The 12,154-nt window shown below is 43.6% G+C and overlaps 1 protein-coding gene across 1 annotated transcript; it reads left to right on the top strand.

Moving 5' to 3' along the window:
- The first annotated feature begins 4,036 nt into the window (after window positions 1-4,036).
- On the top strand, window positions 4,037-11,858 carry LOC117053113 (estradiol 17-beta-dehydrogenase 11-like). Its single transcript, XM_033160631.1, has 7 exons — window positions 4,037-4,337; window positions 4,477-4,584; window positions 7,476-7,607; window positions 8,991-9,097; window positions 10,462-10,599; window positions 11,325-11,441; window positions 11,718-11,858. Exons 1-7 carry the CDS (start codon window positions 4,128-4,130, stop codon window positions 11,806-11,808), a joined length of 903 nt encoding a protein of 300 aa, XP_033016522.1. The 5' UTR covers window positions 4,037-4,127; the 3' UTR covers window positions 11,809-11,858.
- The last annotated feature ends 296 nt before the right edge of the window (window positions 11,859-12,154 follow it).

Genomic DNA, 12,154 nt, shown 5'->3' with positions numbered 1-12,154 from the left:
CCATCTGAGAAGAATCCTTTGGCCTGAGGAGACAGATAGTGCCAGGGTAACTGGGTGTGAGGTGACAGGAAAAGGGAGTCTTTTTTTTTAATAATAATAATATTTACTAAAGGTTTTCCAATTAATTCCAAATTACAATACATGATTAAATTTTTCTAACTCCCCTTTCTCTCACTAAGAGGAGCATACAAAAACAAACCCCCCTCTCACTGGGGCAATCAATAATTCTTTCCCCATTTAACCACTTACATTACACGAATCATTTTTACTATCGCGGACTTCCCCGATTCCCCCCCATTGATTCCCAAATTAACCCTAATTCACAGTTATTGCCAATTAATCCCCATATTACTTTTTCTTCTTCTTACATTTTCCTTATATCTTTTACTAAATACTTTTCCAACTTACAAATCTAAATTATCAGTTTAAACTATCCTCTGCATTCACTGTATTTCTAAACCTCCATTGTTTAATCCCAAATCCAATGCCACAACCGAATTAAAATTAATTTTACTTTAGCTCTTCCCCCCTTTCCCATTCACAATTCATTTAGAATCATTAGCCATTGTCCATTACCGAGCCATATGTCTATACCATAACACAAAGAGAATTTCCATAAAAACCATATTTTTTTCAACCCACCCCCACCCTTTCAAATTCCATAGTTCCACTGTCCTGGGAAACTGGCATCTGCTCCATTCTTATATCATATGTCCTTGAGAGTTTTTCAACAGTGTCCAAAGGCTGTACCTCCTTCCGTTGAACTCTCTTCTTTCCTGCAGTTTTCCCAGTCTTGCTTCTCATTGTTTTAAACCTCCTTTTCCTCCTAATTTTTCTGTCTTCTTCCGGCGAGCTGAGTCCACCAATATTTCCCTGGATCTTCTCCTCTTCAATGTGAATATCCTCATAGCTTTCGCAAAAAGTCCTAAATCCATTTTCCTGCACAGCCAAGTCCACAGATACCACTGTCCCCGTTAGCTGGTTTAGCTGGTTAACTCCTACTGTTAGCTTATACAAAAGTTCTAAAACCTTTGTTTTGAAGTCCTTCATCTGTTTCCCTTTAGGCATCCTCAAAGTCCATAAAGTCTATAAAGCTTATGCAGTCCAATTATTGTCTTTCGTTGCTAGAACAACCATTCAAAGTTTCCTCAAAAAGGGGGTAATAGTATCCTAAAGGCTTCAGAAATTTCCTTGTCACAAAATTAATAAAATGCTTCGGAATCGAAAGTTACACTGTCTCCTTTTCATTCAACGTTCAGGGAACCGACTTCCGTTTTTAGAATTCCCAGAACATCCTAATTTAAAATCGCTTTTCTTTTCTTTTTTATCTTTGTTTTAAATTAATACTTACAAAGTCAAATTAGCCAAATCTTAGAAGAATTGGGCGCTCCCTCTGATGGCAGCCGCTACTTCACGCTGCGAGGCTAGCGGTGGATCCACAGCCCCCACACCTCAACCTCGGTCGTCACGGCAGCCCTTACTAGGGCTTACCGGAGAGCAAGGGAGGAAAAGGGAGTCTTTTAGCAAGGTGTTCTGGGAAGAAGATAAGACCAAGTCCATCTTAGGCAGGTTGGCTGAAGGCTGGCTAGGAGAGATCCCTTGGACTCCAGGGCTGCACTGCTGAGGGGGACAAGCCCCTCTTGAAATGAAATTGCAGACTGAAGGTGTAAATAGGTGAATAAACCATATTTCTTAAAGCTATAACAGTGTCTGCCATGTCTCAGTTCTCCAAAGGAACACAGGTTCAGGGTGAGTGCTTGGGAACCCCCTGTGATCTTGCTATGCTCAGCAGAAACAGAGGGAGGCCCTCAACTCTTGTAACACTGGGCATTTTCAGGGAACCAGGAAGACACTGAAGGAATTAGAGATGGGCGAATATGTCCATTTTGGTTTCTCTCTCCTTGTTTTTCTAATCCGAAGTTCAGTTCTCCACATTTCAACATCAATTTGCTCTTTTTTTCTTTTTAGAGTCAGGTGCTTGCGCTGTATTATTTTCAGCACTTGCTAAATAGGCAAGCCTATATTATTCTGACATGCAATTTTATTTTATCGTGTACCTTTAAAACAACAAAACTGCTTGTGGCATTCACACAGAGCCCCTGGTTGTTCCACGGATTATTGACCCTGCACCACCACAGCTTATCTCTTCCACTGCCACCAACCAGGTTTCCCTGGTAATATATTCAGACTCAGTCAGGTTGTAACGTATTAACAAAGATTCCAGTTTATTGTGAACGTAAACAAGTTTTAAATACTTTGAAACACTGTAATCCCATTCACTCTTGGATTACAGTGTTTCAAAGTATTTAAAATTCACTCTCTCTGTCTGCCCTCTGTCTCTAACTCACTCTGACTCCTATGCCTCTCACCCACAAGAAACCAACCGAACTAACTGCCAAAACTCCTGTGTTGAGCCTTAAACACAGTCAGGCCTATTAACCCTTTCTCTCTCTCCCCCAGTACGATGTCTCCATAATGAGTGGGCAAATGCAAGAATGCTTCTCTGTTCTCCCATAGGATGTTTGGGCTTGATTAAGGGCCACTTTACCTGCACCCCAAGTGACGCGGGTGGCACTGTGGGTTAAACCACAAAGCCTAGGGCTTGCCAATCAGAAGGTCGGCGGTTTGAATCCCCACGACGGGGTGAGCTCCCGTTGCTCGGTCCCAGCTCCTGCCCACCTAGCAGTTCGAAAGCACGTCAAAGTGCAAGTAGATAAATTGGTACCACTCCGGCGGGAAGGTAAATGGTGTTTCCATGCGCTGCTCTGATTCACCAGAAGCGGCTTAGTCATGCTGGCACATGACCCAGAAGCTGTCTGCAGACAAACGCCGGCTCCCTCGGCCTGTAGAGCAAGATGAGTGTGCAACCCCAGAGTCGTCCGGTTACCTTTACCTTTACCTTTACCTGCATCCCAAACCCAGTTTGAGCACTGGATTATTTAGATTGCCTGGGACAGATTGGTCAGCTTACCGTATTTTTCGCTCCATAGAACGCACCGGACCATAGGGCGCACCTCATTTTTAGAGGAGGAAACAAGGGGAAAAAAAATATTTTTTCTGGTTTTCCTCCGATAAAAGCCCTTTTTTGTGGGTTTTTTTTTTTTTTTTGAGGCTCAGCTAAAAGTTTTGCAGCTTTTTTGCAAAGGGAAAAGCCCTGGCTTTTTTTAGGATCAGCTAAAAGTTTTGCAGCTGTTTTTGCACAGGCAAAAGGCTTTTTTTTAGGATCAGCTAAAAGTTTTGCAGCTTTTTTTGAAAAGGGAAAAGCCCTGTTTTTTTTTTCCCGAGGATCAGCTAAAGGTTTTGCAGCTTTTTTTGCAAAGGGGGAAAAGCAAAGAGAAAAAGCCCCATTTTTATGAGGTTTAACTCACATTTCTGAAAAATCTTAAGGAAAGGGAGCCATTTCTACAGTTTCCAGACAGATAATCTAATCAGCCAGTCACATGTCCTGGGGAAACAAACAACCTCCCTCTGCAGCACATTCAACAAAGGAGGGCGGGGCTGAAAGGGAGCCGGGACTCTTATCTCTCTCCCGATCTCTTGCTGATCAGCTGCTGAGCGGGGTCCTTTCAACACTCCCTTTTCTCTTTGTAAAATAAAAAGCATGATCCTCTTTTGGCCCCTGGGCAATTCAGCTCCAGGGACCACCATTCGCTCCATAAGACGCAGAGATATTTCCCCTTACTTTTTAGAAGGAAAAAAGTGCGTCTTATGGAGCAAAAAATACGGTAATGACTGAGAAGAGGGGCTAGGAGGCTAAAGGAAGAACAGAAGATTGAGTGATTATGTTATTGGGGGGGGGGGACAACTTTTTTCACCATTTCCCAAAGCCAATAAGGATACATTTCTACTTCTGCTTCCAGCCAGCCAAGCCAAGGAGACCAGGAACTTGTGGCTGTTCCCATGGGGTGGGGGCTTGGGGCTGTTCAGTGGGGTGTCAATTAGGCAGGCCATAAATCTGCAAAATGTTTGCATGGAAAACCAGATCTTTAGAGCATTGACTCTGGAGCGTTGAGGGTAGCCATGTGGGCATGTGGAACCTAGCCAGGGCATCAGTTTCTGATTAATAAGTAACAGTGTGCACACAGCTGTGCATTGGTCTCAGTGTGCAGAACTTTTCTCAAAAGAAGATGCATCTCTTGCTCGAGATCCCTGTTTTTTTCCTTGTAGTCCTCTACTCCTATTTAGAGGCTCTTGTCAAGCTTTTCATTCCTGTGAAGGAAAAATGTGTTAGCGGACAAATTGTTCTGATCACTGGATCCGGCCATGGGCTTGGGAGAGCCACTGCTTACGAATTTGCGAGGCGTCAGTGCAAGTTAGTTCTGTTGGATATCAACAAGGTATGATTGCGTTATTGCTAGGATTAGAGCTGGGTTAGTCTACACTGACTGGACCTTTTTCAATAGCATCCTCTAAAAGATTTCTAACTGGTTTTTGAGGCCCTTTCCCTGTGAGCTTTCAATCCCTTTCCATTTCTAGAATGGCGTTGAAGAAACTGCTGAAGAATGCAGGAGGCTGGGAGTCACAGCACATGCTTTTGTGGTGGACTGTAGCAAGAAAGAGGAAATCTACAGCGCTGCAGAGAAGGTGAGCCTTCAGATTCCCCCGAAGTCTTCCCCAACCTGCTATGATGCCAGTATCCTAAAGTTCAGCTCCTGCCAACCTAGCACTTCGAAAGCACGCCAGTGCAAGTAGATAAATAGGTACCACTGTGGTGGGAAGGTAAACAGTGTTTCCGTGTGCTCTGGTTTCCATCACGGTGTCCTGTTGTGCCAGAAGCGGTTTAGTCATGCTGGCCACATGACTTGGAAAGCTGTCTGTGGACAAACACCTTTGACTGGAATTAACCATCCAGGAGTCCTTTACTTTTTACTTTTTTACCCAAAGTTCAGCAAATTATTAAATATTGCTATTTGTTATTTATATAATAGCGCTATTAGTGCACACCCTCCAACATCCCACTGATCAAAATTGGGACTCTCATTTTTGGTCCTGAGGTCTCATGGGAGCCAGCTGACATGTGAGACCAAAAAATCTTTTGGTTCAGTGCTGTGGAGCGAACCAGCTGACTTTTGCCAGAGCACTGGGCCAACAAATGGGACATTCTGGGATCCAATCAGGAGCTGGGATGGCTTCGGTAATTCCAGGATGTCCCGTTCAAATCAGAACGATTGATGGATATGTTAGTGTGCATGTAAATACAAGCAAGGAGGACTCTGCCCTGAAGATCCTACAATCTAAAATTTAATATGTTGCACTGTAGAGGAAGGGGAGGAAGACCTAGGAAGCTGCCTTATACCAAGTCAGTCTAAGCAACAACAAGCAACACATTGGCCAATAATATACTGACAATATTTTTATAACACTATACAGTACTGTTTCAAAATTCATATACAGAAGTCATATAATATGTGCATGGAGTCACAAACTAATAAAAATCAAATAAATGTTCCATGAACAGGAATGGTAGGAGTGGTTATACCCAGGGGCGTAGGAAGTGGGGAACGGAGGGGGTGGTCCGCCACAGGTGCCACTTGGGGGGGGGGGTGACACTCTGTACGGGATGTACGGACGTCACGTGTGTGTCACCGGGCGGTTTGCCCCACCCCTCGGTGTCCCACCCTGGGTGCTGGAGAGGGTTCCTCCGCCACTGGCTATACGAAGTCAGATCATTGGTCTTTCTAACTCAGTATTCTCCACAATGATTGGCAGCATCTCTCCAGAGTTTCGAGCTGGAGCATTCCCCAGCCCTTCCTGGAATTGTTAAGGATTGAACCTGAGACCTTCTAAGGTGTTACGTGTATCTAGGCTTCATTATCAGCTTAGCAGCAGGAATGCTTGGGAAATGGTGGGTTGTGTGCCAAAGACTTAATTGAACTTTAATCCCATAACTCCTAAAGGAAAACATGCCCATAGCTTCTTGTGCAAGATAGTTTCTCATTCTCATTCCATTTATATGAAGTAAGCAGCATTACAAAGAGAGGTGTTTGTTGCTCATTGGCAGCTAGCCAAATTGCAGAGATATATTCAGTGGAGATTTGTACATTAGGTCTCCCAGGGCAATGCACCAGTAAAAAATTAAAATATTTTTAAAAGTCCTGGACTATCTCAAAACCATACTCTTTCTCCTACCATCAAATGCTTCCACTTCACCTGAGAGAGACCCCTGGAGACATTTTTGTCCCTCTCCTGTTCTCTGGAGAATCAGCTCTCTGCACTGCTCAGACATGGAGAGTTCTGGAGAGCTCAAAAATCTTGTTCCTAGTTTTGCGAAACTTTGTTTACTCCTAATAAATGCATTGCCTTTTTAAATCATCTTCATAATTTTATTCGTATGTTGTCTTTCCATAGTAAAAACCATGCACAAGGCAGCTTACACGAAAATATTTGCATAAATACAAGTATAATGAAAGTAGCCAGAAACAATAAAACACATCACAAAGGACACAACCAAACTGAACAATTTCCACATAAATCATAAGATCTAAAAATGAAGATGTAAAAAGAAAACCAATAACAGCAATAAAAAAACACCAAACAACCCCACCCCCAAACGATACCATAGCTAAAGAGTCTGTTCAGCAGCCTCAGCTTTTGTAGCTGGAGTCAATCTGGAACCCTCCCTCCCAGGCCAGGTGGGAAAAGCCTGAAAGGTGTGGAACAGGCCTTCCAGGACTCACAGCCAAGATAGAATAATAAATGGAATAAAAACAGCCAATAATGAAAAGAATGGACCAACTGGACTTCTTATGCTTTTCGTTTTAGTTCAGGGCAAGATCCTGTCAAAGTTAAGCACTTTTCCACCCTATTGACTTCAAGGGGGGAATTTAACAATTAAAAATTGCTTTTATGCTGCAATCTTGTACCCACCTGCCTGGGAGCAAGCCTTATTGAACTCCATAGGATTTCATTTGGGGTAGACATGCATAGAATGGCACTGTTAGGACTTCATTAACCCGCTCAGCAGGGTCAATGACAAAGGTGAGTCATGCAAACCTACCTTTCCATACTCACTGGTGATAGCAAAATTAATATGAGAAATTCAAGAAAGCTGCAATCCTGGCACATATGCTTGTGGTGCACAGGATCATCCTAAATTTCTGCATAAAATTTGAATGTGCTTATTTATATGTACAGTACAGTATAGATGCCTCTGGGAAAGGAAGATGTTGAGCAGCTGCTAAAGGTGTTCTGTGCCGACACTGTGCTTTGCAGTGTGTCCAACCACCCTATAAGCAAACTAATGTTGTTGTTTTTTAAAGTTTCTAAAGGGAGGGGCTAGGTGATACAGAGCTTGCCACAAAAGACTCTGGGGCTCAGGCCCCAAGACCCTAATCTAACCTCCTGTAATCTGTATTATTATTATTATTATTATTATTATTATTATTATTATTATTTGCATTTATTCATTCCATACATCATAACATGTCTCAGAGCAGCTAAACACCTCTGCCCTATATTATTCCCTTTCCTTAAAGGTGAAAAAGGAGATTGGCGATGTGCACATCTTGATGAACAACGCCGGGGTGATCTCCCCAACAGACGTGCTGTCAACTGAAGACCAAGCCATTCAAAAAATGTTTGAAGTCAACATCCTTGCTCACTACTGGGTAATAAAGAATCATTAAGCTCAGCCCTGTTGCAAAAAACAGCCCTATGAGCACATCAGTGTGTAATGGGAGGTACTGACAATGGTTGCCATGATCTCCTGCAGCCTTCAGGCAACCTACTGGCCTCCAGATTATTTGAATGTCAAGCTTTCATGGTCGTACTGGCAGGGGCTGATGGGAGTTGTAGTTCAAAACATTTGGAAGGTGCCACGCTGGCAAAAGGGTGGGCTACTCTCTGACATGGATAATGTTGGAGCGTTCCCATTTGTGCCACAGGGCAGGTTGGTGTTATGCTGTTGGAAAAGGCAATCATCTTTCCCCTCCCAGTTATATTTTATTAAAATTTCAAAAGCAATCACATATACACTCCAATACATAATTTTTTTCTTTTCTTTTGCCGACTTCCCACCCCAATTTCCACCATCTGATGCGACATGACACCTGAATGAAAAGATTCAGCGTGGTCCAGCACTGTTTTCTTAGTGCAACGCAGCACAATTTCCTTTTTATTTCTGTATCTGGTTTTCAAATTTATACCATAAATTGTTCTGCTCATCCTATGGATTGAAGAAGTGTGATATTAAATAATGCGCGGCCATAAACAACTAGGGTCCCTGCTCCTTGCCCCTCTCCGCTGTAATTGCCACTTGCACTTGGAAGACAGGAGAGTGGAACCTACGCCACCGCATTGGCCCCTACGGAATAAAACCCACTTCAGAATAAATAAAGGGAATTAAGAACAAACAAACCTGAAACAACAACAGCAGAACTGGTCCAACAGTCGCTACCTGTTTTGCTAAATGGCTGACTTCTATGGAAAGTTACCAGGGCCATCTTAACCATAGGCGCTAGGGGTGCGGGGCACCCAGGCACCGGACTCTCAGGGGCGCTAGGGCGAGAGTCCGGGGCTGAGATTTGGAGTCCGGGGATTGGGAAGAGCTGACAGCCGCTGCCGAGTGGAGCAGAGCCCATCGAAGCGGGTGAGCAAGGCACTGAGGCAGCCGGCCGGCTCCACCCTCCTGTGTGCCTTGGATTGGTGGGATGTTGAGAGGCCCGCCCAGCGCATACTGTTCACACGAAGCACCTGGCTTCACTTAGTTGCTGCTGCTGCTGCCTCGGGCTTGACTGCTGTTGTGCTGGGCTCTGCCCCCCTAGGCCCACCACCACTGCCTTGGTCTCCTCGCTCTGCCGTGTCCTGCTCTGCCATGTGTGCCATGCTGGCCTGCCCTAAAAAAAGGTCAACAACTTTGGGGTCCCCCCTAAAAAAAGGTCAACAACTCTTGGCAAGCTGGGGGCAGGGTGCTGGGCGGATCTTTGCACCCCGACACCGCATATGATTAAGGCGGCCCTGAAAGTTACGCCCCTTTCTTTTTTAACTTTCAGACCGCAAAAGCATTTCTACCGACCATGATGAAGAACAACCACGGCCATATCATCACTGTGGCTTCTGCGGGGGGACACATAGTGGCTCCATTCCTCGTGGCTTATTGGTGCGTATATAGGAGAAACATTTCCCCATCAGCAGAAACAAAAGAAGCAATAAACTGATACCCTACTCTTACTGAATTTGTGAGTAAATTTACATGTATTGGTTTTATTTACCCAACAACTGATTTTATACGGAATCTTACCTTTTGAGAAAAGCAGCTTATAGGAAGAATACTTTGGACGGGATTCAGCTTTTTCTTCCTCCGCTCTCCCAGTGCGCACCCCAGAAATGTTTTCCCGAGGGTCCCCCAACTATCTGGAGGGCATTCTTTGTGTGTGTGAGCAGCAGCCACAGAGAGGACAGGGGGTGTTCTGTTGTGTAAGTGGACGTTTGGCGCACAAGCGGAATGGTAGTTCCCATTCTCAATGCAGTTCCTGCTCCTGTTTTGGAAGCTGCACCCATGGATTCCCAATGGTGTGGTGCCATTTTCTGGGAGCATGAAAGTCCGTGGTGTAGAAGGAAAGGGTTCAGAAGTTCTGGAATGCAGGCAGAAGCTCTTTGGACTACATTGTAAGTGTCCAGCCAATGCTTGAAGTCCATGAGCTTGCGATTCTTCATTTATATACTGCTTCTTGGACCAGAGGTCCCCACTTTGGTGAACAGCCCATTGATGCCACCAAAGATACAATGAAAGTACCATGAAATGCAATGAGCCAATCACCCGTCAAAATTACTATAGATGTAAGGCAGCGGAATCACAGCATTGGGCAGGGGTGGGGAAATTGTGAGCCTCCATATGTTGCTGGACTCCCAACTCCCATCAGTCCCGGTCGGCGTGGCCAATATAGTGAGGGATGATGGGAATTGCAGTCCAGCAACAGTTGACACACCCTCATTTCTCGATCCCTGATGCAGGAGAAGAATAAAACAATTCCCTCCCAAACTAAAGGATTACAGAGTTCTCTCACCATTTCCACACCCCACATGCTTAGGAGCTAGAATCCTGAACCCAGTCAACAAGAGATCACCATAACTATAGTCATCTTACTTTAACCAGAGGAATTGAGTGGTGCTTGGTTGCTAACCTAAAGCTAATTCTCATGACCCTGGGATTGCTGAGTGGGCGAAGATTTCACTGAATATCCAAATCCCAGTTCGCCAAAATGTGCTTCCAGTAGCTGATCAGCAGTTGAGTGGCAAAAGCACATGCATGCATTATAAAATTAGCACGTGGAGAGGAAGCTCATAAGTCTACTCTAGAACAAATACAATCACTCCATACGTGTAGGTCTGATGTTAGTGAGGGCCGGCAGCTCTAAAAACAGCTGCATGTTGTCCCTGAATATTTGTGATGTTTCATGTGAGATTTGTATTGTGCAAAAGGCAATCATGCAGCCACTAAGCTATGTCCGAAATTTCTCGTAGCTCGTCCAAATTCGCTGCAGTTGGGCTTCACCGAGCTTTGACAGAAGAGCTGTCTGCACTGAAGAAAGACGGGGTCAAGACTTCATGCATCTGCCCTATGTTTATAAATTCCGACTTCGTCAAAAATCCATCTTCAAGGTACTGAATAAGAAAAGTGTGACATTGACATTTAGAAAAATCCATTGTTAAAAGTGCCCTTTGTAGTGCCAGTCATTTAGTTCTTCCTTTCCTTTTGTTCCATCTATTGTTGTGTCCCCCCCCTTCCAGATGTCTTTTTTAATTGAACATTCATGATGATTTGTGCTCATCAAGATGCTATTTTGGTGGTCATACACGATATCACTTTCAATACTCTTTGTGTCTGCAAAAGTTTCAGGGGGGTCATACTGCTTCATTTCCAACAGTAACTTCCTGCTGAAATCCTGTAACTTTTCATGCCACAGATTATATTGGTGGCATGGTATGGGTTTTTTTGTCCTGCTTTCCAGACAGCAATAATGTGGTAGGTGGTATTGGGGAAGCGTCACAGAACAACAAATAAAGCAAAATAAATCCACAACGAATGCACTTTTATAGCATCAGAGAGCACGTTGCAGAATATTGCTGCAATAAAATAACAGTCTGGAGTGGCCCAGCCTCTTTTTAAAATAAACTGAGTTTCCATTTAGATTCGTTTCAGGTCGTTTAGTTAAAATAAATCCTCCCCTACCCTCTCTTGTGTCCTGGCTTCATTTACCTGTGGTCCAGGCCTATTAAGTGAGCATCATCTCATTGCCTGATTTTTATACTGGCTGCAAGTTCCAAGCCTTGACCTTGCAAAGAATATGCAAATAGAATATTGCTTTTTTCCTCTCTAACTTCAGATTAATGCCTCCTTTGGAGCCTGAAGAAGTTGCAAATCAAGCAATGAAGGGAATTCTAACCAATGAGAGCATGATTTTCATCCCACGATTTCTGAAAGTCAGTGTCATGCTGGATAGGTAAGTATGCTGAAAAATTAAAGCCAACTGCTAAATGTATTTTTTTAAAACTTTTCGCCTAATTCATGTGTCTGTTGCTTCCAGAGTGTTACTTCCAGGCAGACAAATGACAGTGAACATATAGGTCTTCACATGTTGTTAGACTCCTCACTCATCCCTTACCATTGCCGTGTTGGCCACAGCTGATGGGAGTTGAAGTCCAACATTTAGAAAGTTGCAGGATGCCTAACATTGAAATAGGTAGTCAAAACTAATGTATCTTCCTCTTTTCTCCAGGTTTCTTCCAGCTCGTGGAGCTAAAGCTTTGTGGAAGCTTAATAAACTTAAATTTGATTTTACCATTGGATACAAGGACAAGGAAAACTAAGGGGAGGGGATTCCTGTTTTTAATCACTTTTAACTCTTTGAAGCTTTAATTCTGGATAAAATCTAATCTGTTATGAAACCTACCATACACCTTCTCCTTGTAGCAAGTAGTTCCATCAACCTATCTATGTATGTATGTATGCATGGCATGGATAAATCAACTTTTCCTTGCAACTGAAATGATGTCTTCCTATCTCTTAAGAATAGTTTAATCCAGAGTTAAGTTTCCTCCCTCTCTAAACAAAGAAATAATAATGTTTTCTTTCATGAAATGAATGAAGCCTCTAACTCAGTTCTCTCAGGGAGAAATGCAAGATGTCATTGGACGGTGGATGAGGCATTTACAA

The sequence above is a fragment of the Lacerta agilis genome, chromosome 9, assembly GCF_009819535.1.
Source record: "Lacerta agilis isolate rLacAgi1 chromosome 9, rLacAgi1.pri, whole genome shotgun sequence".
Taxonomy (NCBI): domain Eukaryota; kingdom Metazoa; phylum Chordata; class Lepidosauria; order Squamata; family Lacertidae; genus Lacerta; species Lacerta agilis.
Note: the sequence above shows the minus strand (reverse complement) of the source record. Positions and strands in the feature narration are given on the sequence as shown.